The following is a 25,302-nucleotide window of genomic DNA, read 5'->3' as shown; positions in this document are numbered from 1 at the left end:
GGGCTGTGGTGGAAGGGGTGCGGTGGTCCCCTCAGAATCGCACTGCAGGCCCCAGGCAGGCAGGTCTTGGGCTGGCTCTCGGAGCTGTGTGGGCGTGGGGCTGGGCCGCACTCTGGCCCTGCTGTGGCACTCAGAGCCCGAGTGTGTCTGAGGGCGGTGTGGCAGCCAGAGAGCCAGGCCCACCTTGCCGCCCTGCCGCCCTGCCGTGTGCTGACGTGGGCCTGGGCCAGAGGTGACGAGGGGCACCCGCGTCGCGGTCTCCAGGGCAGGCAGTGCTTTTAACGGGGAGCGTTCGCGTGGCTGGGGCCGCCGTGTGGTCTGGCTCTGGCCACTTTGCCCAGTGCCGCCCTGCACGGCCACCCCATAGCCATGCTGTGTCTGTGCCTGTGCTCTGGACTCCAGCCTCTGGCCTCTGCCGAGGCTTCTTGAGGGCGCAGCTCGTGGGCAGCCTCCGTCAGTCTGTGCGTCTGCCTTGGCGCGACCGCAGTGGCTGCTGAAGTCGCTTATGGAGCGGGGAGTCTGGCTTTTTTTTTGTTTTTGTTTTTTTTTTTTTGTTTGTTTTGTTTTTTGTTTTTAAAGACTTATTTATTGTTTGAAAGGCAGAGTTACAGAGACAGAGAGGGAGAGAGAGGTCTTCCATCCACTGGTTCACTCTCCAAATGGCCGCAGTGGCCAGAGCTTAGCCAATCTGAAGCCAGCAGCCAGGAGCTTCTTCCGGGTCTCCCACGTAGGTACAGGGGCCCAAGCACGTGGGCCATCTTCCACTGCTTAGCAGGGAACTGGATCAGAAGTGGAGCCTCCGGGACACGAACTGGTGCCCGTGTGGTGCTGTGTTTCAGGCACCTAGCCCCTGAAGTTGTCTTTTAAGGAAATAGTTAGGGTGGTCATTGGCCTGGTGGTTAGGATAGGGAAAGATGCCTGCCTTCCATGTGGGAGTGCCTGGGGCATGCCTGGCTCCTACCATCAGCGTCCTGCTGCTGCAAACCCCGGGAGGCCGTGGTGATGGCTCAGCGGTCCGTCCCTGCCTTGTAGGTGAGACGCTTGGGTTGAGTTCCTTGCTCCCAGCTTCGTCTTGCCCTGGGGCTGTTGGAGTGACCCAGCGGCTGGGCAATCTGTCTCTACCACTCAAGTAAGTAAATCAATAAAACAGTGTTGAAAAATTAGTCTTTTTACATTTAGTGTAGTAATGAACATATCTGGATTGAGTTTACCATCTTCCCATGTGCTTTCCCTCTGTTCTATCTTCTTCACATTTCTGTTCTTTTATTTATTTGAATGGCAGAGTGGGGGCCAGCACTGTGACAGTGCCAGCATCCCATATGGGCGTTGGTTCAAGTCCCGGCTGCTCCACTTCCAATCCAGCTCTTTGCTAATGCACCTGGGAAAGCAGGGAAGATGGCCCAAGTCTTTGGGCCCCTGCACTCACGTGGGAGACCCGAAAGAAGCTCCTGGCTTCAGATCAGCTCAGCTCCGGCTGTTGCGGCCATCTGGGGAGTGAACCAGCAGATGGAAGACCTCTCTCTTTCTCTCTCTCTCTGCCTCTCTGTAGCTCTGCCTTTCAAATGAATAAATAAATCTTTAAAAAAAAAAAAAAGGCAAGTGACAGAGAAAGAGGAAGGGGGAGAGAGAGAGAAATCTTGCATCCTCCGGTTCACTCCCCAGATGGCTGCAGTGATCAGGGCTGGGCCAGGCTGAAGCCAGGAGCCAGGAACTCCTGTACTTGGGCCATCCTCTGCTGCTTTCCCCGGGCACATTAGCAGGGAGCTGGATCAGAAGTGGAGCAGCGGGACTGGAGCCAGTGCTCATACCGCATGCTGGGATGCTGGCGCCATTAACTGGTGCACTGTAACACTGGCTCCTTTCCCTTGTCTTTTTTTTTTTTTTTTTTTTTAAGATTAGATTTATTTGTTTATTTGAAAGTCAGAGTTACACAGAGAGAGGAGAGGCAGAGAGAGGTCTTCCATCTGCTGGCTTACTCCCCAACAGGCCGCAATGGCCAGAGCTGTGCTGATCAGGAGCCAGGAGCATCTTCCCAGTCTTCCACGTGGGTACAGGAGCCCAAGGACTTGGGCCGTCTTCTGCTGCTTTCCCAGGCTACAGCAGAGAGCTGGATCAGAAGTGGAGCAGCCAGGACCTGAACCGGCGCCCATATGGGATGCCGGCATTGCAGCTGGCAGCTTTACTGCTACGCCACTGCACCGGCACCTGAATGAGCTTTGTGTGTATGTATGTGTGTGTTAAAAAGATTGCTTGAAAGGGAGAGTGGGCCGGCGCCGCGGCTCAGTTGGCTAATCCTCCGCCTTGTGGCGCCGGCACACCGGGTTCTAGTCCCGGTCGGGGTACCGGATTCTGTCCCGGTTGCTCCTCTTCCAGTCCAGCTCTCTGCTGTGGCCCGGGAGTGCAGTGGAGGATGGCCCAAGTGCTTGGGTCCTGCACCCATGGGAGACCAGGAGAAGCACCTGGCTCCTGCCATCGGATCAGCGCGGTGCGCCGGCCGCAGTGCAGCGGCCATTGGAGGGTGAACCAACGGCAAAGGAAGACCTTTCTCTCTGTCTGTCTCTCTCACTGTCCACTCTGCCTGTTTAAAAAAAAAGGGGGCGGGGAGTGACAGAGAGAGGGAGAGACAGAGAGAAGGAGATATTCCATCCACTGGTTCAGTCCCCGCGTGTCCACAACAGCTGGGGCCCGGACCAGGTTGTAGCCAGGAGTCAGGAACTAGACCCAGGTCTCCCGCGTGGGAGGCAGGGCGCAGTACTTGGGCCATCACCTCCTGCCTCCCAGGTATGTAACAGGGAGCTGGGTTGGAGTTGTGGCGGGGTCTGGGCACAGCCAGGCACTCTGCCACCTGTCCCTGCAGTCTCGTCTTTTAACCCCTTGGGCTCATCGGTAGTTAGTTATTTTTTTTCAAGTTGGCGTAATTACCTGGATCCCTATCCATTCCATTGTCTGGTTCCACATGGGTGTCAGGGACGCAACCACTTGAGCCATCCCAGGGTGCGTATTAGCAGGTGGCTCATGGGAAGCCGAGGCGCCGGGACGCGACCCAGGAGCTCCGACTGGGGATGCGGCAGCCTAAGCACGTGCTGAACGCCTGCTCTTTCTTCCTCGTGGTCTCTGGTCCGCTTGTCTGTTGGGTGGTAGAGACTGCAGATGGACACTTTGCAGAAGGCCAGACAGGACAGAGCCTGAAGGGTCAGGGCCGCTGTGGGCCGTGTGTCCAGGGTGGCCTTCCCAGAGAGAGGCTCTGTGCTGGGCAGGCTAAGCCAGCCTGCAGCCCCAGGTCCCAGGCCCCCTGCCCACCCCCAGTGCCTGGTGGGCTGGCCCAGTGGGGCGTGCATGCTGGAGAGCTGGGGGTGGGAGCCTCTCCCCCCGCCCCATAGCTGGTGGCCCACTCCCCCACCTGCAGGGTCAGAGTGCAGGGTCCTGGTGACCTGTGTGTACAGGACAGATCCTGTGGCCCCCGAGCTTTCTGGGTGAGTGGTGGGAGGGCTGCTCGGTTGTCCAGGCACTTTGGGCTGCTGTGGGCCTTGTGGACGGTCAGTGCCTCCTGCGGCTTCTCCTCACTCCAGCTTGAGGCCAGGGGAGAGGCCTCAGGCAGCCATGCCTGGTCAGGATGCAGATCCTGCTGTAGCCATGCTGGGCTGAGGGCGGTGGGGGCTGCGTGAGGCGCTTCTCCTGGGGCAGGGCTGCTGTGTGGGCTTGAGTGACAGTGGGTGACAGGCCTCAGGTGTAGCCAGCAGACCCCTCAGCGACACTGAGGGAGGCCCTGGACTTCAGGGTCAGAGCATGCTGCTTGGGGTGCCTCTCTTGCTGGGAGTGTGGAGGGGGCTGTGCAGGTGCCAAGCCTGGCTAGGGATGGTAGGGTGCTGACCCATGGTGGGCAGGGGTGGACACAGGCTGCTCACTGCTGCTCTCACAGGCCAGGGTGGCCAGTGCTGCCTGGTCGTGTGGGCCACTGCCAGCAGGAGACCTGGCCGGGCGTGCCTCTGCACCTGAGGCCCCTCCCCGGAGCCTGCTGTCTGGGGCTGTGCACGCCCCCGTGGGGCCCCAGGGCCATGCCCTCTTGGCTGGCTCTCCTCACTGCCCATTGCAGTCCACTGGGAGCATGTTGACATGGATGGCAACCCCTGAGGAGGCGCCTACTTGGCTCTGAGCTGAGACCCTCCCCTTCTCTGGCTTTTGGGCCCCTCGTGTGGCTCTGCCTAGGGAGAGATGTGAGGAAAGGGCTGGGTTATGTGTCTTTTAGCTGCCAGAGCTTCTCAACAGGTCACAGGAGCCCTGGGGGTGGGGGGCCTGTGGTCTGCTGTGGTCTGCTGTAGTCCCGCTGTGGTCCGCTGTGGTCCCCCTGTGGTCTGCTGTGGTCCCGCTGTGGTCCCCCTGTGGTCCTGCTGTGGTCTGCGGTGGTCCCGCTGTGGTCTGCGGTGGTCCCGCTATGGTCCCCCTGTGGTCTGCTGTGGTCCTGCTGTAGTCCTGCTGTGGTCTGCTGTGGTCTGCTGTGGTCCCGCTGTGGTCTGCTGTGGTCCCGCTGTGGTCCCCCTGTGGTCTGCTGTGGTCCCGCTGGGTCCCCCTGTGGTCTGCTGTGGTCTGTTGTGATCCCGCTGTGGTCCCACTCCTTCCAGCTGTGGTCTTGCCCTGGTGAGCCCAGGGACTCGATTGCTGCTGGCAGCAGGCAGGGCCCTGCTTGGAGGGACCTGTGGGCCCCAGAGGGCCAGGGAAGCCGCGGCCATGGCTGGGTCCCGCTGCCACTTTCTGGGCGTCCGCTGCATGACCTGGCGCATCTCAGCGTGCAGGCCTTGCGAGCTGGAGAGCGAGTGTCAGTGCCCAGGACAGATGGGACTTCCAAAGATCACAGCCGGGTACAGTGGCTGTGAATTCGGCTGTTCCTGGTCATTGGGTGGCTGGTTGTTGGTTTGCTGGAGTGTCTGCAGGTGTGGCAGGAAGGCGCACTGGCCTTGGAGAGGAGCCTGGGCCCCGCCTGTGCCACCGCTCTGGGCGTCCAGCTCCGGAAGGCTGGCCGGTCTCGTCCCAGGCCACAGCCTCCAGTGCAGGGGAGACAGATCTCCCCCTTTGTCCTTGTGTCACCCTTGCCCTGCCCCCTCACGGCTGTTGAGGTGGGGGCCAGACATGGGGCCCTGTGACCAGCTGGACTGGCGGGTGTGTCCAGTGCGATGGCCTTAGCTGTCCTGCTGCTGTCTGTGGCCTGGCGCCCAGCAGAGAGGGGCACTCGCAGGGGCTCTGGGAGTCAGGAGTGGCCCAGCCCGGGCGGCTCCCAGTGACTGCTGCAGTCCCAGCCTGGCCTTGGGCTGCAGAGCTGTGTGCGGAGCAGCTGTGCCGAGGGGAGGGCTCCCGAGCCCAGCTGGGCCTGGCTCACTGCAGGACACGCGGGGAGGGCCAGGGGCCGCAGGCGTCTGAGGGGTGTGGCTCGTGCTTCCCATGGTTGCCTCCCTGCCTGTTAGAGCCAGCCAGCTCGGGGGACTGCCCGAGAGAGCTGGGTCGCCTGCTGCGCCCAGACATCAGCCTGGAGCAGACCTGAGCCCGGGCTCCCGTGCAAGGCCGGCTGTGTCTAGGAGAGGGTTCTAGTCCAGGCAGGTTCTCCCGGGGAGGCCCCTGTGTGCTCGGCCCTGTGGGCCCTTAGCGCTGGCCGGCTCTCGTCTGCTGTCATTCTATGGGGCTCGACTCACTCTAAATGATTCCCAGAGCTGCTGTGTTTCCCCTTCACGGTGCACGCCAAGCTGCTGGGATCTGTGCTGGGGTCCGGCCGCCTTCTGGTGCTGCAGCAGCAGCGTGGCGGGTGTGGCGCAGGTGCGGCAGCCTGCAGAGAGCCTGCACTGGGGGCCCGCGGTGTCAGTGGCCAGTTCTCAAGAAAGTGGCTATGGGAATGTCTCCAGTGCCCCGGCTGCTGGCAGCAAAGGGCTTGCTGGAGCAAGGTGGGGGTGCAGACACTGTGGCTCCGCTACTGTGAGATCATGCGGCTGTTGGCAGAGCCTCCGGTGGCCGGCCTCCCCTCATGTCCCCCTGGGAAGTCAGGGGAGGTGTCTCCCCAAACCCTGTGCTCAGGGTTCTTCCCTAGGTTGCCTTCATGTCCGTCTGCCTGCACCCAGAGCGGCCGTGGATGGTTGTGTCAGGTGGGTGGTAGGGCCCGCAGTGGTCCACCTCTGGACAGGACAACAGCTGAGAGACAGCCCCAGGGACAGCCCTGCCCTGAGCCCTGGACTCCGGCTCCAGGGTCTCTGCCAGCACTTCTGAGGCCTTTGGTGCATGTGGTGGCCTAGATTGGGGGCTGCGGAACGATATGAACTGGGATCTTGCCAAAACCAGAGAATGGTGGATTCCATTTTTCTTTAAGTACTCCTTTGAAAGGCAGAGTAAGCAAGCCAGCCAGCAAGCCCTTGTCCCGGATGCCATGACATCTGGGGCTGAAGCTGGGAGCACCATCCCGATCTCCCACATGGGGCGGGGACTCAGCGACAGGAGTCCTCGCTGCCGCCTCCTGGGAGCCAGAGCTGGCTGTGAACCCGGGCACTGGTGTGCGGTGTGCGCTTGCTAACCGGCGCCTCAGCTGCGAGTCCGTGCGGTCTGTGGGTGCTGGTTTCATGAGCTCAGCATGGCCCGCATGGCCTAAGGGTGGCCCCTCCAGCGGCGGTGCTGATGCCTGCAGAGACTTGCAGAGACTTGATCAGTTCTGGGATAAGTGTAGATCCTGAGGGAAGGCCGGGCCAGGCAACCCTCTCCCGCCTCACCCCTGCAGAGGCCTCTGCTGGAGAAGCCCCCGAGGCAGCTCCCGTCTTGCAGCAGCCGTGAGAGCACCCTTGCCTGTGCTGCACCTGTGCCCTCCTGGGGAGGCGTTCTGGACCGCTCAGAGCCAGCGTGAGGGTGGCGGCAGCAGGTGCAGGAGGGTGCCAGGCAGTGACCCACCACCTGCAGGGGCATGCGGCCTGCCTGCTTCCCCAGGAGGGTGGTGCTGGGGGTGTGTGTGTGGCTCATTCCTGGGCCCAGTGATGAAGCAGGAAGGGGGCTCGTATGGTGCTGCCACAGCCTGAGCTCCCTGCCCTTGGCCAGTCCCTCACTTGGCCCACTGGGAGCTCCTGGGAGGGTGGACATGGAGCCGGGGCCAGAACCCTAGGTGCTGTTGCTGGTCCCAGGGGCCGCAGGGGCTCCCGCTGGGCAGAAGGTGAGCTCTGTCCCTCCGAGCCTGGTGTTGGTGCACTCAGGAGCCTTGTGACCTCTGGCCACACCTCTCTCTGCCTCGGCTTCCCTGTCAAGAAACGGCGGCCGCAGCCACAGCTGGTCGTTAGGAGGCATGATTTGGTGCCGCAGTGAGCACATTCGCGCTCGCCTGCTGCCTCTGGGCTGGGAAGGGCAGCTGAGTGTATTGTGGCCAGGCCCTGCCTGCTCGCACCTCTCCCCTCCCCGGCCAGCTCTTCACAGGGGAGAACCCCGCTGCTCTCCCCCTCCCCCTCTGGGTGCTGCGGTGGCCCCGCAGGACTCTTGGCTCACTGTTACTGGGGGGACGTGAGGCAGGTGTTGCTGGTTGCGGGTGGCTTTCCATGTCGGGTCTGGGGACTCAGTGTGTAGCCGGGGGATTCCTGGCCCTGTGCCTGGGGTCTCTGTGCCGTCTGCTTGCTTCTTTCCTCGCACATGTGTACACGCCACAGCAAGCACGGTAGTGCCTCCTGGGAGCGGGGGCTAGAATGTTCCTGACGTGTGGCTCCACACCCCCATCCCCAGCCCATGTGGGCCCTTCTCTAGTCTGTCCACAGCTCCGGCTGAGTCGCTTCTGGCCTGACCCCACTGGGTTGCCCTAGGGACCCAGTGGCAGCTCTGGGGACTCCCCCCACCCCGTGGCCTGCTCACTGCTCTGCAGCTCCGCCCCTCGGGCTGCCAGCACAGCTGGGGAGGCCTGGAGGGAGACTGGCACGCGGGGTCTGGGATGAGGTGACTTCCAGGCCCCTGCAGGGCCCCCGCCGTGCCTGTGATGGGCAAGCGTGCAGGGGCTCGAGGGCAGCCGGGCTCAGTGAGCAGGAAGCTCCTGCCCCAGGCCATGTCCTCTGGGGACCGACATGTGAAAGTCAGGATTAGCTCACAGCCTCAGCTGGGGCGGGGGAGCTCTGTGGGCCTGCTGCGGGGTACTGGTCAGATCTGCGCCTCCCTGGGGTACGCTGTGGTTAGTTGGGCTTCCCAGTGGAACCCCCTGGCGGCTCAAGCAGTTCAGGTTCCTGGGTTCCCACCAGAGGTGCAGCCTGGACTCCGCGCGGCGCTGCCTGCTGCCCGGAACGGCCACTTTCTGAGACCCAGGAGGGAGGGCCCGGGAGCCCTGCCTGTGCCGACCCTGGCAGGCCCTGTTTTTGAGGTTGTCCTGCCTGCCAGTGTTGGGGGCCTGGCTGGCTCATGCCCACCGGTGTTCAGGTCGGGCAAGGGGGTGGCCAGGCCTGGGGACACAAGTTAGGAGTGTGTCCCTGAGGGGAGCAGGGAGCTGAGGGTGAGGGTGTGTGGTCAGGTGGGCCGAGACCTTGCTGTGGAGTGCTGGGGGGCCCTGTCCTCCCCCAAGGGCTCGACTGAGGTTTTAGGACAGAGGCTGCGGTGGGGGGGGGGGGCAGGAGACGGGGTGTGGCCCTGCAGGCCAGAGCTGGGAAGCGGGGTGATCACAGTGCCTCTGTCTCAGGTGCTGCTTGGCGTCTGAGGCTGGAGAGGACAGGGAATGCCAGCCTTGGGGTGCAGGGGCCAGGGACTGCCTGTGACCTTGAGCTGGGGGTGGGGTGAGCTTGGGGGACTACCCTCCTCTTTGAAGGGGCGCTGGGAGGGGGTGAGGCGGCCGAGCGCTGTCCTCCCACACCCACTGCCCCTGAGGCCCGTGCTCCCCTTCTGAGGGCAGGCCCCTCACCGCCCACCGTCCTGTCCCCTGTAGGCCCGTACTTCCGCGTGGCTGGGGTGTGCGGGCTGACTTCTCTCCCTCCCTGCTTGGAGGCAGAGCAGTCGTGAGAGGGGAAGGAAGACCCACCCCCAGCCGGTGGCGACTGTCACTGAGCAAACTGCACCCGTCGTCCCCCGCGGGGGTCGGTGTCGCTGTGCGATCGATGCTCGTGTGCGGTAATTACAGGAACTAGCAACTGGCGTTGCTTGAGTGACTTTAAGAAGAGCAGGGTCTCAATCTTCCTCCTAATAGGGCTCTGACAGTCCAAGGCGGCGGCCGCCTCACTGTTGTCATTAAACACTAGGTAGCGCGGAGCAGCAGAGCACACGGATCCCGTGCGGGGGCCTGGCGGCTGACAGCGCCGTTTGTCATCTCTGAGCTGCCTGGACGCCTCAGACGGCGGTGCACACGGCTGCTTAGGGTGACTTACGGCCCTGTCTGCACTGCCGCTGTGATCTGATAATCCGTGAGTGGCTGTCGGGGTGCGGATCCTGTTTCTGATGGTGCTGGGCACCGTCTGCAGGGGGTCGGCCCACCCCGCACGCAGCTGGAAGTGCTGCGAGGCCCCCAGGACGGGCCTGGCTGGGCCCCTCCCAGGGTGCAGTCACGCCCAGCGGCCAGCATGCCTGCAGCCACCCTGTGCAGGACGGCGGGTTTCCCGAGACGCTCATGAGGGTTCAGGTGAGTTGTGCTGACGAGGTATCCTGGCGGGGCCTTCCCAGGCCTGTGGCCTGGCCATCTGTGCTCCGCCTTGCTGAGTGGCGCCCCGCCACCGCTGAGGTGCCTGTTGGCCGGGCCGGCCACGAGTGGCCCCTGGTGGCCTCAGGGTGCAGGTTCAAGGCAGGCGCGGGGACCACACCTTGCTGGGAATCATCAAGTGCAGGAAAAGAGGAGTGATTTATTAGGCTCATAAAAATTCATGCTTGTGATTCCAGTCATCCCACATCTGAAGCTTGTTAGAACTGGGCCTGGCAGCTCCTGCTGCGCCAGCGTAGGGGCAGGGCGCTCCGCAGCCGCCCCCTGCCTCAGCTGCCATTGAGGCTTCTTTGAAAGGCAGACGCGTCCCTGCAGGCCCCAGAGCAGCCCCTTACAGGTGAAGGCAGGCGGCAGGCGGGTGGGGGCTTTGTGCCAGTAATGCAGCTCCGTGTGCCCTGCACCTGCAGGGCACGGGCTGGACTCTGCCAGGTGGCAGGTGCTGGAGGATCGAGTGTGAGGAGGTCCTGGAGCTGGCTCCAGGTGGGCAGTGCGGCTGTGTGCAAGCGCGGTAACAGTTGGGCCCACTCACAGAACGGTGGGCAGGCACAGGAGTAGCGATTACAGGTGGGGGTGCAGGCACAGGTGGAGAGGTACAGGCAGAGTGGCGGGGCAGGCACAGGTGGAGAGGTACAGGCGGACTGTGGGCAGGCACAGGTGGAGAGGTACAGGCAGAGTGGCGGGGCAGGCACAGGTGGAGAGGTACAGGCGGAGTGTGGGGCCGGCACAGGTGGAGAGGTACAGGCGGAGTGTGGAGCAGGCACAGGTGGAGAGGTACAGGCAGAGTGGCGGGGCAGGCACAGGTGGAGAGGTACAGGCAGAGTGTGGGGCCGGCACAGGTGGAGAGGTACAGGCAGAGTGTGGGGCAGGCACAGGTGGAGAGGTACAGGCAGAGTGTGGGGCAGGCACAGGTGGAGAGGTACAGGCAGAGTGTGGGGCCGGCACAGGTGGAAGCGGGCAGGCAGAGTGTGGGGCAGGCACAGGTGGAGAGGTACAGGCGGACTGTGGGGCAGGCACAGGTGGAGAGGTACAGGCGGAGTGGCAGGGCAGGCACAGGTGGAGAGGTACAGGCGGAGTGTGGGGCCGGCACAGGTGGAGAGGTACAGGCGGAGTGTGGAGCAGGCACAGGTGGAGAGGTACAGGCGGAGTGTGGGGCAGGCACAGGTGGAGAGGTACAGGCAGAGTGTGGGGCCGGCACAGGTGGAGAGGTACAGGCAGAGTGGCGGGGCAGGCACAGGTGGAGAGGTACAGGCAGAGTGTGGGGCCGGCACAGGTGGAGAGGTACAGGCAGAGTGTGGGGCAGGCACAGGTGGAGAGGTACAGGCAGAGTGTGGGGCAGGCACAGGTGGAGAGGTACAGGCAGAGTGGCGGGGCAGGCACAGGTGGAGAGGTACAGGCAGAGTGTGGGGCAGGCACAGGTGGAGAGGTACAGGCGGAGTGTGGGGCCGGCACAGGTGGAGAGGTACAGGCAGAGTGTGGGGCAGGCACAGGTGGAGAGGTACAGGCAGAGTGTGGGGCAGGCACAGGTGGAGAGGTACAGGCGGAGTGGCGGGGCAGGCACAGGTGGAGAGGTACAGGCAGAGTGTGGGGCCGGCACAGGTGGAGAGGTACAGGCAGAGTGTGGGGCAGGCACAGATGGAGAGGTACAGGCGGACTGTGGGGCAGGCACAGGTGGAGAGGTACAGGCAGAGTGTGGGGCCGGCACAGGTGGAGAGGTACAGGCAGAGTGTGGGGCAGGCACAGGTGGAGAGGTACAGGCGGAGTGTGGGGCAGGCACAGGTGGAGAGGTACAGGCAGAGTGTGGGGCAGGCACAGGTGGAGAGGTACAGGCAGAGTGTGGGGCAGGCACAGGTGGAGAGGTACAGGCAGAGTGTGGGGCAGGCACAGGTGGAGAGGTACAGGCGGACTGTGGGGCAGGCACAGGTGGAGAGGTACAGGCAGAGTGTGGGGCCGGCACAGGTGGAGAGGTACAGGCGGAGTGTGGGGCAGGCACAGGTGGAGAGGTACAGGCAGAGTGTGGGGCAGGCACAGGTGGAGAGGTACAGGCAGAGTGTGGGGCAGGCACAGGTGGAGAGGTACAGGCAGAGTGTGGGGCAGGCACAGGTGGAGAGGTACAGGCGGAGTGTGGGGCAGGCACAGGTGGAGAGGTACAGGCAGAGTGGCAGGGCAGGCACAGGTGGAGAGGTACAGGCAGAGTGGCAGGGCAGGCACAGGTGGAGAGGTACAGGCAGAGTGGGCAGGCACAGGTGGAGAGGTACAGGCGGAGTGTGGGGCAGGCACAGGTGGAGAGGTACAGGCGGAGTGTGGGGCAGGCACAGGTGGAGAGGTACAGGCGGAGTGTGGGGCAGGCACAGGTGGAGAGGTACAGGCGGAGTGTGGGGCAGGCACAGGTGGAGAGGTACAGGCGGAGTGTGGGGCAGGCACAGGTGGAGAGGTACAGGCGGAGTGTGGGGCAGGCACAGGTGGAGAGGTACAGGCGGAGTGTGGGGCAGGCACAGGTGGAGAGGTACAGGCGGAGTGTGGGGCAGGCACAGGTGGAGAGGTACAGGCGGAGTGTGGGGCAGGCACAGGTGGAGAGGTACAGGCGGAGTGTGGGGCAGGCACAGGTGGAGAGGTACAGGCAGAGTGTGGGGCAGGCACAGGTGGAGAGGTACAGGCAGAGTGTGGGGCAGGCACCGGTGGAGAGGTACAGGCAGAGTGTGGGGCAGGCACAGGTGGAGAGGTACAGGCAGAGTGTGGGGCCGGCACAGGTGGAAGCGGGCAGGCAGAGTGTGGGGCAGGCACAGGTGGAGAGGTACAGGCGGAGTGTGGGGCAGGCACAGGTGGAGAGGTACAGGCAGAGTGTGGGGCAGGCACAGGTGGAGAGGTACAGGCAGAGTGTGGGGCAGGCACAGGTGGAGAGGTACAGGCAGAGTGTGGGGCAGGCACAGGTGGAGAGGTACAGGCAGAGTGTGGGGCCGGCACAGGTGGAGAGGTACAGGCAGAGTGTGGGGCAGGCACAGGTGGAAGCGGGCAGGCAGAGTGTGGGGCAGGCACAGGTGGAGAGGTACAGGCGGAGTGTGGGGCAGGCACAGGTGGAGAGGTACAGGCAGAGTGTGGGGCAGGCACAGGTGGAAGCGGGCAGGCAGAGTGTGGGGCAGGCACAGGTGGAGAGGTACAGGCAGAGTGTGGGGCCGGCACCGGTGGAGGCGGGCAGGCGTGTGTCTACATCTCGGGGGACAGCTGTGCAGTGCCTCCAGCCTTATTTCCCGGCTGGGACTGTGGGCCTTGAGCCCTGCTCTGTGCTTTCTGAGAGACTGTCCCCCTGGTCATCTGGGGCCCTGCCCTCCTGCCTAGGCGTCGGTCGCCTTCTGATTCTTGCCCTAGGGGCTGATGTGCCCTTCAGTCTGTCATGGGACTGGCGCGTGGGTCTTGTGTCAGGGGCACGAGGGGACAGCAGGCTGCCAGAGCCCGGCGAGGCAGCCCATCGTGGATCCTCTCCTCTGCACAGCGGAAGGGCCTGGGAGGCGTGGGCAGGGAGGCTGCGCTTCCCCAGGCGTCTGCTTTGATTACTCCGTCACAGCTGCAGGCCCCTCAGCCGGCTGTGCCGCCTGCGGGGAGTCGGGGTCACGCATGAGCAGCCTGGGCCTCGGTGCTCATCACTGCTAATCAGGGTCCCTGCTGCTGACCCGCCTGACGGCCGTGATGAACACCCCACACGGTGGGCAGGTGCGGCTCAGGCACGCGCTGCCTCCTGTTCTCGGGGTCTGCCCCAGGAGTGCTGTGGGACTGCTGAGTCAGGCAGAGCAGAGCGGTGCCCCAGGGCGCAGGGTCGGCGGGACTGGGGCCAGAGGCCTGCACATCGTGTCTCCCCTAGCCTCCCGGACCTCCGGACTGGCCCACACGGGGAGAGATGCTGCGGCTGCCCAGAGGGGTGGCGCTACGTCCCTGAGGGGCAGAGGCCGGGCTGCTACTGCTGCACACAGGAGCCCAGGGGCTTCAGGGATGTCCCATCGCGCGGCTGTCCTGTGGGCTGGCCCTGAGCTCTGCCAGGGGAGCAGGTGCCTGGTCTCGGAGCCTGGCTGACCTGAGGGGGCAGGGGTGTGGGGTGGAGGGGGTGGCCCTGAGCTGGGGGGCAGGAGTGTGGGGTAAAGGGGGTGGCCCTGAGCTGGGGGCAGGAGTGTGGGGTGGAGGGGGTGGCCCTGAGCTGGGGGGCAGGAGTGTGGGGTGGAGGGGGTGGCCCTGAGCTGGGGGCAGGAGTGTGGGGTGGAGGGGGTGGCCCTGAGCTGGGGGGGCAGGGGTGTGGGGTGGAGGGGTGGCCCTGAGCTGGGGGCAGGAGTGTGGGGTGGAGGGGGTGGCCCTGAGCTGGGGGGGCAGGGGTGTGGGGTGGAGGGGTGGCCCTGAGCTGGGGGGCAGGGGTGTGGGGTGGAGGGGGTGGCCCTGAGCTGGGGGGCAGGGGTGTGGGGTGGAGGGGGTGGCCCTGAGCTGGGGGGGCAGGGGTGTGGGGTGGAGGGGTGGCCCTGAGCTGGGGGGCAGGAGGTGACCGTGTGCGGGTGCAGTGTGTGTGAGCGTACACGTGTGTGTCTGGACATGAGTGGCCCTGCTGTGTAGTGCAGCCACAGGCAGACACAGAGGGGCAGGTGCAGCTGGGGGCTGCAGACGGGAGAAGCCCACCTGAGCCGGGTACGGAGAGGGATGGGCAGCTGGCCTGGACGGACCCTTGTCTGTGTGGGAGGCCAGAGCCCATCCCACTGGCCTGCCTCCAGAGGACACGCGACCCGGGGGCCTGTCCTGTGGAGAACATGTCACCCCTAGAGTCTGCCCCGGCCTTGCTGCCTCCACGGTCTGGTGCACAGCCAGAACTGGGGGTGACAGCCCAGCTCCCAGGGTGGTGGGGGCACAGGTCAGCTCAGATGGGGCTGACTCTTAACCAGGGCCTCGCTGTGCGGTCAGGGGCTGAGCTGAGTTTGGGGCCACCGTGGAGGAGCCATGGCCTCTACCCTGGCGTCGTGATGCTGGGGTCTCTGCTGTGTGGGCGGAGCCCCTGGCTTGGGCAGCACGTTGCCTGCCCCGCCCCTGCCCAGCTGTGGGGCCGCTGGCAGGCAGCTTAGACACGGGTCACGTGTGGATGTGGGGCACGGGCTCTCTGAGATGGGTGCCGCACCTTCTGTTTCAATCTCTGCGGCCGTTTCTCCGAGTGCAGTTCAGCAGTTGCTGGGGCAGAGACTGGCTGCCACGCGCCTGCTCTGGGGAGGAGCCCTGATGGCTGCAGGGTCCCAGGCGGGGTCCTGGTGGGGAGGCCTCCACCTCACCCCCACCTGCCAACTGTCAGCCTCGCAGCCGCGGAGCTGGGGCGCCCCCTTGCTCCTGCCTGCTCCCTGCCCGCCTGGGCCGGGGTCCTCCCAGACCTACCCCCAGCTCTCGTGCCTTTGCCCCTCCGTGCTCTCCTGGCCCACATTGGGAGGGACAGGACAGTGCTGTCACAGGAGGGGCCTTCAGCTGGGTCCTGGGCATGGCAGGTGCTTGCTGCCTTCCTGATGAGCTGAGCGTGCAACACCAGTCAGGCCCCAGCTCCCCGCTCGCTGCCCCTGCTCCCCACTCACTGCCCCTGCTCCCCGCTCGCTGCCCCTGCTCCCCGAGGAGAAACCAGGACGCCTTCACCTGGAGCGCTTCCTGCTTCGGAAGCACTCCCCTTGCTTCTGCAGTCCCCGTGTGTGCCCGTGCATTCCCTCTGTCCCTTGCTTCTGTAGTCCCGCGTGTGTGCCCGTGCATTCCCTCTGTCCCCTTCCGCTGCTGCAGTCCCCGTGTGTGCCCGTGCATTCCCTCTGTCCCCTTCCGCTGCTGCAGTCCTGTGTGTGCCCGTGCATTCCCTCTGTCCCCTTCCGCTGCTGCAGTCCCGCGTGTGCCCGAGCATTCCCTCTGTCCCCTTCCGCTGCTGTAGTCCTGTGTGTGCCCGTGCATTCCCTCTGTCCCCTTCCGCTGCTGCAGTCCCGCGTGTGCCCGAGCATTCCCTCTGTCCCCTTCCGCTGCTGTAGTCCTGTGTGTGCCCGTGCATTCCCTCTGTCCCCTTCCGCTGCTGCAGTCCCCGTGTGTGCCCGTGCATTCCCTCTGTCCGCTTGCTTCTGCAGTCCCGCGTGTGTGCCTGTGCATTCCCTCTGTCCGCTTGCTTCTGCAGTCCCCCGTGTGTGCCCGTGCATTCCCTCTGTCCCCTTGCTTCTGCAGTCCCCCGTGTGTGCCCGTGCATTCCCTCTGTCCCCTTGCTTCTGCAGTCCCGCGTGTGTGCCCGTGCATTCCCTCTGTCCCCTTCCACTGCTGCAGTCCCTCTGCCTGGAACCCTAGCTCTTCCTGCTGCCTCCAAGCCGGGCCCAGTCACTCCTGCAGGGGCACTTCTGTGGTCCTGCCCAGCACTGCTGTTCTAATCCCCCCGTCGCCGGTAGCCTCCTGCATCTGGTGACAGGGGCATGGCCACCTGAGCTCTCAGTGTGGCGGGCATGTGCCGAGGAAGAGGCCTGGCAGTGAGGCAGGAGTCCGGTGGGGTGGTGCCTCCGAGCAGTGCCAGCGGGGTACTCGCTCACCTGGCCCCAGGACCCTGCCTCACCCCGCAGGCTGCTGCTTGCACCGAGCGTCTCTGGTCTCATCTCGCTGATGGAGCATTGTGGGCCTGGAGCCATCCCGTGCGCGTCTTCCTCTCCCTCTGAAGTTCCGTGAAGTCTGAACGCCCCGAGCGGCTCCGCCATCTGGAATGAGGGGGAGGGGAAGCCGGGCCAGGCTCCCCGGCAGTGCCTGGGGCGTGGGAGGCAGGGCGCAGCTGCGCTCTCAGGGGTGCCCTGGGCTGGCTCCGGCTGCGTGCGGGTGAGGGGGGCCGAGGGCCCAGCGCAGCGCAGGGGCGCGCGTCGCTGATGGATGGGCTCGCGGCCCGGCAGATATGACGCCAGCAGCTTTTTTGTAGTTTGTCTTCCATTGCGGCAGTAAAGTTTTTAATTAGGAAAGCTAATGAGATCGATTAGTCATTAGAAGTGACCTCTGGATGGCGGGTGGAGAGGGCTGTGTGTGTGGGCCTGATAACGGGCATGGGCCCACGGCGGCAGTAAAGGCTCCCGGGGCTTGGTCTGGGCGAAGCATGCCACGGGGAATACATCACGCGCAGAAGAAATTATAGCCCGGGAGCCTGTGATGAAGGGAATTAACCAACATCCTATGTAAATAGCATGATTATCTACACAGAGCCTCCAGCCTGGGAGGGGCCGCCGCCCCCACCTGTGTCCCCAGGGCTGGCCACAGCGTGAAGCCCACCCTGTGTCTGTGTGGAAAGGAGACCCGGCAGTGGGTCGTGGGCCGGGGCCCTGTCCCCGGTGTGATGGGAGGCCTGCCCTGGGGGTAGCGCTGGGCATTGATGACAGGCCTGTTAGGAAGGGTCTGCTGGGAGCCTTTGGGGCAGGCGGGTGGCATCCTGCATCCGTCTGCCACTTGGGCCGCCTACATGGCCTGACAGAGGGCCTGGCTTTGAGTCCCGTCTCTGCTGGTGGGCAGCCCGGGAGGCAGCAGATGACGGCTCAAGGATGTGGATCCTTCCATCTACGTGGAGACTCCTGGCTCTGACCAGGCCCAGCCGTGGATTGTGGGCATCTGGGGAGTGAACTAGTGGATGCCGGTCTCTCACTCTGCCTTTCAAATAAATAAAATAATAGAAAAGACTATGCATAGATTTCAGAATTGTTTCGCATTAAAATAATCTTACTTTTTAATTCCATATTTTAAAAAATCTTTACTTAAGAGGCAGAGAGAGAGGGGGACAGAGAGAGTGCTTCCACCTGTGGGTTCCCCGTCCGCAGGCTGCGGTGGCTGGGGCTGTGCTGGGCAACGCCAGGAGCCAGGGCCTCAGCCCGATCTCCAGGGCCTGAGCATTGCTGCTGCCTCCCAGGGCCCGTCTTAGCCGCAGGCCGCGTCAGGAGCTGGAGCCAGGGCTCAGACTCAGGCACTCAGATGCGGGATGTGGAGAAAATTTTTTTAAGATTTATTTTTATTTACCCGAGAGACATAGTGACACAGAGAGACATCCTTCGTCTGCTGGCGCACTCCCAAATGGCCACAACAGCTGGGACTAGGCCAGGCTAGCGCCAGGAGCCGGGAGCCCCACATGGTCTCTTATGTGGGTGCAGGGCCCAAGCACTGGGCCCCCTTCTGTTGCTTTCCCAGACACACTAGCAGGTGCTGGATGGGAAGTGGAGTAGCCGGGACTTGAACCTGTGCCCTGATGTGGGATGCCAGAATCACAGCTGGCAGTTTAGCCCACTGCGCCACAGTGCCGGCCCTGGGGTATGGGCTTCTTCTTCTTCTTCTTCTTCTTCTTCTTCTTCTTTTTTTTTTTTTAAGATTTTATTTATTCATTTGAGAGGTAGAGTTACAGACAGTGAGAGGGAGAGACAGAGAGAAAGGTCTTCCGTTGGTTCACTCCCCAAATGGCCGCAACGGCTGAAACTGCCAGGAGCCAGGAGCTTCCTCCAGGTCTCCCATGTGGGTACAGGGGCCCAAGCACCTGGGCCATCCTCTACTGCCCTCCCGGGCCACAGTAGAGAGCTGGACTGGAAGTGGAGCAGCTGGGACTAGAACCGATGCCCACACGGGATGCTGGCACCGCAGGCAGAAGATTAACCTAGAGCGCCATGGTGCTGGCCCTGATCTGGGCTTCTTGACTGGCCCCTTACCTGTCCCTGATTCTGTTTTCCTGTGAGCTTCTGGAAGCACCTGGTGTTTCCCAGAGGTGACACGCAGGTACCAACAAGTAGAACACCGCGGTTCATGGACCTGACCTGGGCACAGGGGTGTGCTGGAGCTGACGCTCATCCCCAGGCAGGCCTTGCCCCGGGGGCTGCTGCCCTCCCAGGGAGGACCTTTGCAGAACATGGAGTCCAGTTCTGCGGGGGCCGAGGGGGACTGGGGCACCTGGGAGGGAAGGCGGGCCCCCGAGGTCGGGAGAAGGTGACTGTGGGGTGAGGGGGCTCCCTGGTGCTCGGGTGTGCTGGGGAGCAGGGGCCCCCAGTCCCTGCCTTGCTTGGAGGCGCACGGCCCAGGCAGGCCTGGGCTTCTGGCTCCTGGCTCTGCATCGCATGGTGGCAGCCGGTGGGGGGCTGGTGAGCGGGACTTGGTCAGAAGTGGCTGCAGTTGACCACCTGGGTGCCCTGTGGTTGAGGGGGCAGGCCGAGCCCGGCCCCCCACTGCCACGTTCTAGGGTGAGCAGTACCACAGCACAGGCAGGCTCGTCCCGCCCCGGTCTCCCTGAGGGTGCTGTGTAGGCCGGTGCAGCTGCGCAAGAGGCTGGGCCCAGCAGCTCCCCAGGAGGGGCCTGGCTGGGAGGTCGAGGGCTCTAAGAGGGTCTTAGGAACCCGCGTTACTGGTGATATAGGTGGGACAAGATGCCATGGGGGCTGTGGTGCTGGCACGGGGGATAGGGACTCCGTCCAGGGCCAGGAGGTGAGCAGCCAGGAGAGGCGGGCCTCACCCCTGCTGTGTTAGCTTTAATTATCTGGGCGGTCAGAGCTGCATGTTATGAAAGTCGGGCAATTAGATGCATTCCTCGAAGCTACAGAGAAATTGCTGGCTATCAAGTGGAAGGAACTCGGGCAAAACAGATCCTTGCTAATTGCATGAAACATTCAGCCAGGAAAAGCCGTCGTGGCTATCACCCTGCAGAATGTTATGAAAACAGTGATTAAGTACAGACATCCGCCTGGGCAGGCGGTGGGGCATGGGGCCGGAGCTTCCCGGAGTCAGGGCCCAGCCCCACGTGCCTGATGGGGCTCAGGCCTGTGGCACAGCCCAGGCACCCGGGCCTGCAGCTCTCCTGGGCTCGCGCTTCCCCGCATCACCGTGCCCTGCCTTGGGGCTGTGAGCACGTGCCCCTGCCCACCATCCTGGAGGCTGCACAGGCCAGCTCTGGAAGCCTGAGCTGCCACACGATTCTGGATGCGGAATGCTGCCTGGGGAGGGGGTGGAGGTGGACGCCACCTCGGCCCTGCCCTGCCCCGCCCCTTCCACTGACCTGTGCCCATGCCGGCTTTCTCTGCAGCCTGCAGCCTGCACTCCCTGCGGACTCCACCCTCCAGCAAGGTGATCAAGACGCGCTACCGCATCGTGAAGAAGACGCCCGCCACGTGCCCCAGCGCCCCGCCCTGCCCCTCGTCCCCGCCTTCCTGGCGGGCCCGGCGGCTCTCCCAGTCCAGGTAGGAGGCCCTTGTGCAGGCTTCGGCAGGCCGGGGCGGGGCAGGTTGGGCCCTGAGGGCCGCAGGAACCAGGGCTTGCGTGGTGCACAGCTTGTCGGCTGGAGCACAGCCTGGTGTCTGTTGAGCAGCCTGTGTGTGGTGCGCACACCTGTGCACACGCCCTCTGCTGTTCCTAGCAAGTGTGCTAGCTGGTGGGCCCTGGTGCGCTGGGGAAGCCGCAGCTGTCCAGGCAGTCGGCGCCCTAGTGAGTCTGTGGCAGGACTGGCTGGCGGAGAGAGGCTGGGTGGAAGCCATCATCGTAGTGATTGTCCAGGCAGTGATGTGCGGTCCCTCCTTGCCCCGCCAGGGCTTCCCCGTATGGGCAGTGGGCGTGGCCCGACTGCACGCTGAGCTGCTGTGTGTGAGAATCAGGGGAGTGTCCTGGGGCCCCCCTCTATGGGGACTCTGCTGCCTCTTGATTGATTTGCTTGACTGGGTCCCCAGCAGACCTGGCTGTAGGGGACGTGGCCAGAGACACGGGGGGCTGCTCCTGGGGGCTGCATGGTTGGTGACCCTGCTGTGGTCCTGGGGACCCACCAGGGGTGTGTGGACAGAGCCTGGCCTGGCCCCTGGTGGGCGAAGCCACTCGGACGTGTGCCTAAGGCCTGCCTCCCCTCATGCTGGCACTAGTGGGCCCTGCCGCTGACTCTCTGGAGGCAATAGCTCCAAGTATATTTTAAATTAATTTTACTGCACTTTTTGTAATATTTTTGTTTTAAATAGATTTATAAGCATCTTGGGGGCTATTTCTACAAATTTATGAAGATAATTTTTACTCTCTCGATAAGGTTAAATTTACACCTGCTATTTCCATATTAATTCACATTGCTAAGTGGATCTAATTTTCTTCCGTTCTTCTATGTGGTGAGCGTGGCCTTTCCTAATGCAATTTCCCCCTCCGTAAATCACTGTGATCGGGAGTCATGATCGAGCTAAATTAACTTAAATTAATTTACTTAATAAGAGCCCCGGATCATCGTGAACGAGGCCCAGATTTATTGATCCTCGCCTCCCGCGTCACCGTACGGCCGACGCCTCCCCTCCTGGGGGCATGGCTGCACCAGCCCTGCCTCTCTCCCTCTGGCCTCTGAGGGCTGAGGAGGCCTGGGGTTTGGGCCCAGCTGGGCCTGCCCAGGAAGGTCCCTGGTGGGGTTGCACAGAAACGGGTACCCAGGCCCCAGTGGGGAGGACTCCTAGGGGAGGGAGGCAAGCGGCTGGGCTCTGAGGACCGATGCCAGGCTACTTTGTACCTTCAGCCAGCGTGCGTGTGTGTGGAGCCCAGCTGCTCCCTTGAGGCACATTGTCCTGGGAGGGTGCAGCCGGGCTGACTGCTGTGTTCCTGGGGCCTGGCGCAGGGCAGCCCGCTGCCACGGCTGAGCCATGCTGTGGAAGGCTTGGGTCTTGTGGCCGCTGCATATAGCCCACCCCAGCGTGGACGTAGGAACAGGACGGGTGGGACTGGCCCTCCTCTTTTTGACGGCTCACAGCAGTCCTGTCTACCCCTCAGCGGGTGTCTAAGACTCTTCGGGAGGAGGACAAGAGAGTGCTGAGCGAGGGGTGTGGGTCTTAGGAGGCCCTGGGAAGAGTGGTGGCAGTGAGCTGAGCCGCCGTGCCCAAGGTCACCTGTACCCTGGTGTGGCTGCCTTCTCAGCAGAGTGGCTGCCTGCCAACTTCCCAGCCTGCTGCTGGCCGCACACACTGGGCCCAGGCTTGTCTCTGGGGCTGACGCCAAGCTGGTCAGCCCAGAGCTGCCCAGTGGGGCTGACAGGCTCGCCTCGGCCGTGGTGGCAACCCTGAAGGCCCCTCGGCCCTCCCTGGGCAGAGGGAGGGATCAGACTTGTGGCTGGAGCAGGCCACTGCAGGCTGTGGACTGCTGTGAAGACAAAGTGGGCTGTCCCGCCAGGCAGCCAGCCTGAGCCCTGGACCCAGGACTCTTGTGGGGTCTACAGCCCACCCCTCTCTCCAGGCGGGCAGGCCCCAGCAGTCCTGCAAGCCTGGGTAGGCCCAGCGGTCCAACGCCACACGGACACAGGGTGCTCCTGCCCACCCACAGGCACTTGCTGTGGTTGGAGCATGGTCCCCCGGAGGAGGTGTGGGGTGGGGAGCTGTGCCCTGGGCGAGCGTCTTCCTTGTCAGAGCCTCAGTTGCTTGACCGGCCCTCAGGTGGAACCTGCTTGTGAGGGGCAGACGGGGCTGGCTCCCGGGGGCTGTGAGCACAGGTGTAGCTGGGGTCTGGGCTCAGCACAGGACCCCGAACAGCCAGGTGACCTTGCCACGGTCTGCCAGGACTGAGGGGGAGCAGGACCCCTGTGGCCCCTCCGCCCTGCCCTGCCCCCCGTCTCGATCCTCTCCAGTGCCCCCACAGCCCTCCCGTCAGCCCCTCTGCAGACTGTTGCCATCGGCCTTAGAGCAGGGGGCCGTGAAGGAGCCCCACTCCCGCAGGGCCCCCAGAGACCTGGTCTGCTGCTGCCCTGCCGCTGCTGGGGTTCCGGGGCCGTTGTCCTGGTGTCTGATCCTGGGGTGAGGGCAGAGAGTGCAGGTGGTGAGGCCAAATCACTTTTCTGGGAAGTTCCAGAAACTTCTTCAGAGCCCACGGGCAGCAAGGGGGCTGGAGACTGGCAGCAGTGTGGCCACTGCCATCAGCTGTCCCCAGGTTGTCCTGCTGCCTCTCCTGGCACAAGCTGGCCTTGCCTTCATTGGGAAGCTCACGGCCACCTTGGGATCACGTCCTTCCTACTGCCAGCTCTGAGAGTGGTCAGCTGGAAGTCACTGTGCTGGCCAGGTGAGCGTATGTGCAGGCCAGGGCACCAGGGCAGAGAGAAGCAGGCAGGGGCGAGGCTCTGGCCTCCAAGGGTGGTGTCGGTGGTGCCGTCTTGGTGCCGCCTGTGCAGACTGCCCCTGCCGGGGTTGGTGCTGCTCAGGGGCAGGGGCGCTGCTGGCCGTGTGCTGTGTGGCCGGGGCTCGGCTGCTCTGCCGTGGGCAGAGTGTGGACAGGACGGCCCAGTGCCTTGCACACTGCCTGAGCCCCACGGCAGTCCCTGCGGCTGCAGCAGGTCGTGTTGGCCGGAGGCTCCGGGGTGCAGGGCAGGAGGTCCAGGGAGGGCCCCAGGGCCCCGGGCTGAGGCTCGGGTGGTTGTTCATTGTTGAGATTCGTGGCGTGCCTGTACCCGCGTCGGCTGCCCGCCAGTTCATTAATCTGAGCCGAAGCTGGAACGGGACTCGTCCCCTAACCTGCCTGCCACTTCCTGTCTTTTTCCAAATCCATTTGCCGTGAAAGTGCGAAATAAACAGAAGCTGCTGCGCCTGCCGGCTCGCGGGGAGGCACCTCCATCCCGACTACAAATGGTGCTGTCACGGCTGCGCGCCGCCACGGTTCCCACACACTGCCTCTTCCGGAAGCTGCGTGTCTCCTTAGTGAGCAGTGCACACGCAGCCTCCGGGGGGTGGGGGAGGCTGCCTGCCGCAGCCCGCCGTCAGCCCGCGGTCAGCCCGCCGCCCTGAGGCTGCCTCCTGGCCGGCAGGGCCTTCTGGGCTCCACCTGCAGGTCCTTGTCTGCGCCTCAGCAGGGTGCGCGCCCCAGCAGCCAGCTGGAGCTGGGCTTCCCACCATCTCCTGAGGTGGCTTGAAGGGTCTGCTTGTCACGGGGACGTGGGGGTCCTCCCTGCTCCCCAGGAAGGCCTGACTCAGGCTCCCCGCCCCCTGCTGTGTGCAGGGCCTGCTCAGTCTAGCCGGGGTCAGAGGGGGAGGCGGTGTGTAGGGCTAGGATCCCTTAGCAGGTGCCTGGTGGCCGGCAGGAGCCACGCAGACCCTGCAGCAGGGTGTGCTGTTGGCCGGGACCCCCGAGTCTCGCACTGGCTGCACGGTTCTGTGGTTTGCCCAGAGAAGCCCCTCTGGAGGCAGAAGCACGGGGAAGGTGGGGCCTGTGGGCCTGTGGGCCTGGGGCTAGGCCTTTCCCTGGACATTGAGCCCCAGAGCTTGGGGCTCTCGCCTAGGCAGCCAGCGCCCATCTCTGGCTGTGTGGCGGGGTAGTGTTGCTTGTTGGGGCCTGAGAGACACCCAGGCCACGCCCAGCTTCCTGTGGCTGTGAGGTGCTCACGCCAGGAGGGACGCTGGTTCTGAGGGACAGTGTTCTGAGTGGGCGCTGTCACAAGCGGGCGGAGGCCTCGAAGGCTGAGAGCTTCAGAGATCTAGAAGTTTCTAGGAGGCAGGGCAGGACAGGGCGTGTGAACACCTTGGAGCAGGGAGCCTGCGTCCGTGGGTGTAGGTCTGGCCAGCCCATGGGCGCCAGCACACAGCCACTGCTTCCTTCTCCTTGTTTGCCCGTCCCTGTTTCTGCCTATTTTTCTGGTAAAGATTCCAACTTCTGGTCCCCTGGCAGCTCTGCGGCTGAGCAGGGCCCCTGGCTCTGGGGGCCCAGCCCATCCTCCCCCCCAGGGCAGGGCTGGGGCTCTGGCTGCCCTCCAGGCCTGCTCCTGCTTCTGCTTCTGCCCGCGTCTCCTGCTGGGCCTTCGTGGGGTCCTGTGGCTTTTGTGGCTTTGGGCTCGTGGGGGCGCTGGCCTGCAGGTGCCCCGGAAGGCGGCCTTGTGTCCTGTGAGAGGTTGGGGGCTCCTCAAGACAGGCCTTGGTGCCTGTGTGCCTCCCTGCCCCTGCTCACTGGATGCGCCTGTCACTCTGTGTGGGCACCTCCGGCCCAGATCTCTGCTGTCCCACAGCAGGCCTGAGGGGAGGACAGGCAGCCAGGTTGGGAGTTGGCAGTTGGGAGAGTTGTTGTTCACCTTAGGGTACCTAGTACTGTGGCAGGGGGATGGCCTGGTCCCCCTCCCCCCTGACACCCTCCTCCCCTCCCTGCACAGCCTCCCAGGACCCCTGATTGACAGGTGGGTGTGCACAGAGCCTGTCCGCCAGGTCAGGAGACCCAGAGCAGAGACCCTCAGGCGCCGGTCTGCAGCGGCAGTTCTGGGCGCCCCTGGCTTCTGGCCAGGCTTACAGAGATGGCATTTGGGCTGTGGGTGTGAAAGGGGCTGAACCCTCAGGGAGCTGCCCCTCAGGAGGCCAGTGATGGAGTGGGGTGGGCACACTGCCCAGGGTCCTGCGTCACTGGCAGCCAGGCATGGGGGGCTTCTCCTGGCAGAGGGGACAGCACTCACAGGAAGGGAGGGGTCCCCAGAAGCTGGGGCAGGAGGTGAGGCAGGTTCCACAGCTGGGCTCATGTGCACAGCACTGAGGCCCTTGCTTGGGATGTGTGCACTCTGCTGTGTGCCCGGGCCTCTGTCCCTCAGCCAGTGCAGGGGAGCTGCGTGTCTGTGCGTGTGTTCGTCCTGCCTCCCCCCTTCATGTTTGGGACCCTCTTCCTGCCAGGGACGCCTGCTGCAGCGGCTCCGTCTCTCCGTCTGCGGCAGC

General features: G+C 64.0%; 1 protein-coding gene across 1 annotated transcript in view; it reads left to right on the top strand.

Annotated features, from left to right (window-relative positions):
* Positions 1–25,302, top strand: part of ZC3H3 (zinc finger CCCH-type containing 3) — a 77,033-nt gene that overhangs the window by 9,946 nt on the left and 41,785 nt on the right. Inside the window, exon 4 of the mRNA XM_051841771.3 lies at positions 19,710–19,863. Coding sequence (XP_051697731.1) covers positions 19,710–19,863 — 154 coding nt within the window. The remainder of the gene's footprint in view (positions 1–19,709; positions 19,864–25,302) is intronic.

This window comes from Oryctolagus cuniculus, chromosome 6 (assembly GCF_051225735.1).
Source record: "Oryctolagus cuniculus isolate XC-2025 breed Fujian yellow rabbit chromosome 6, ASM5122573v1, whole genome shotgun sequence".
NCBI lineage: Eukaryota > Metazoa > Chordata > Mammalia > Lagomorpha > Leporidae > Oryctolagus > Oryctolagus cuniculus.
Note: the sequence above shows the minus strand (reverse complement) of the source record. Positions and strands in the feature narration are given on the sequence as shown.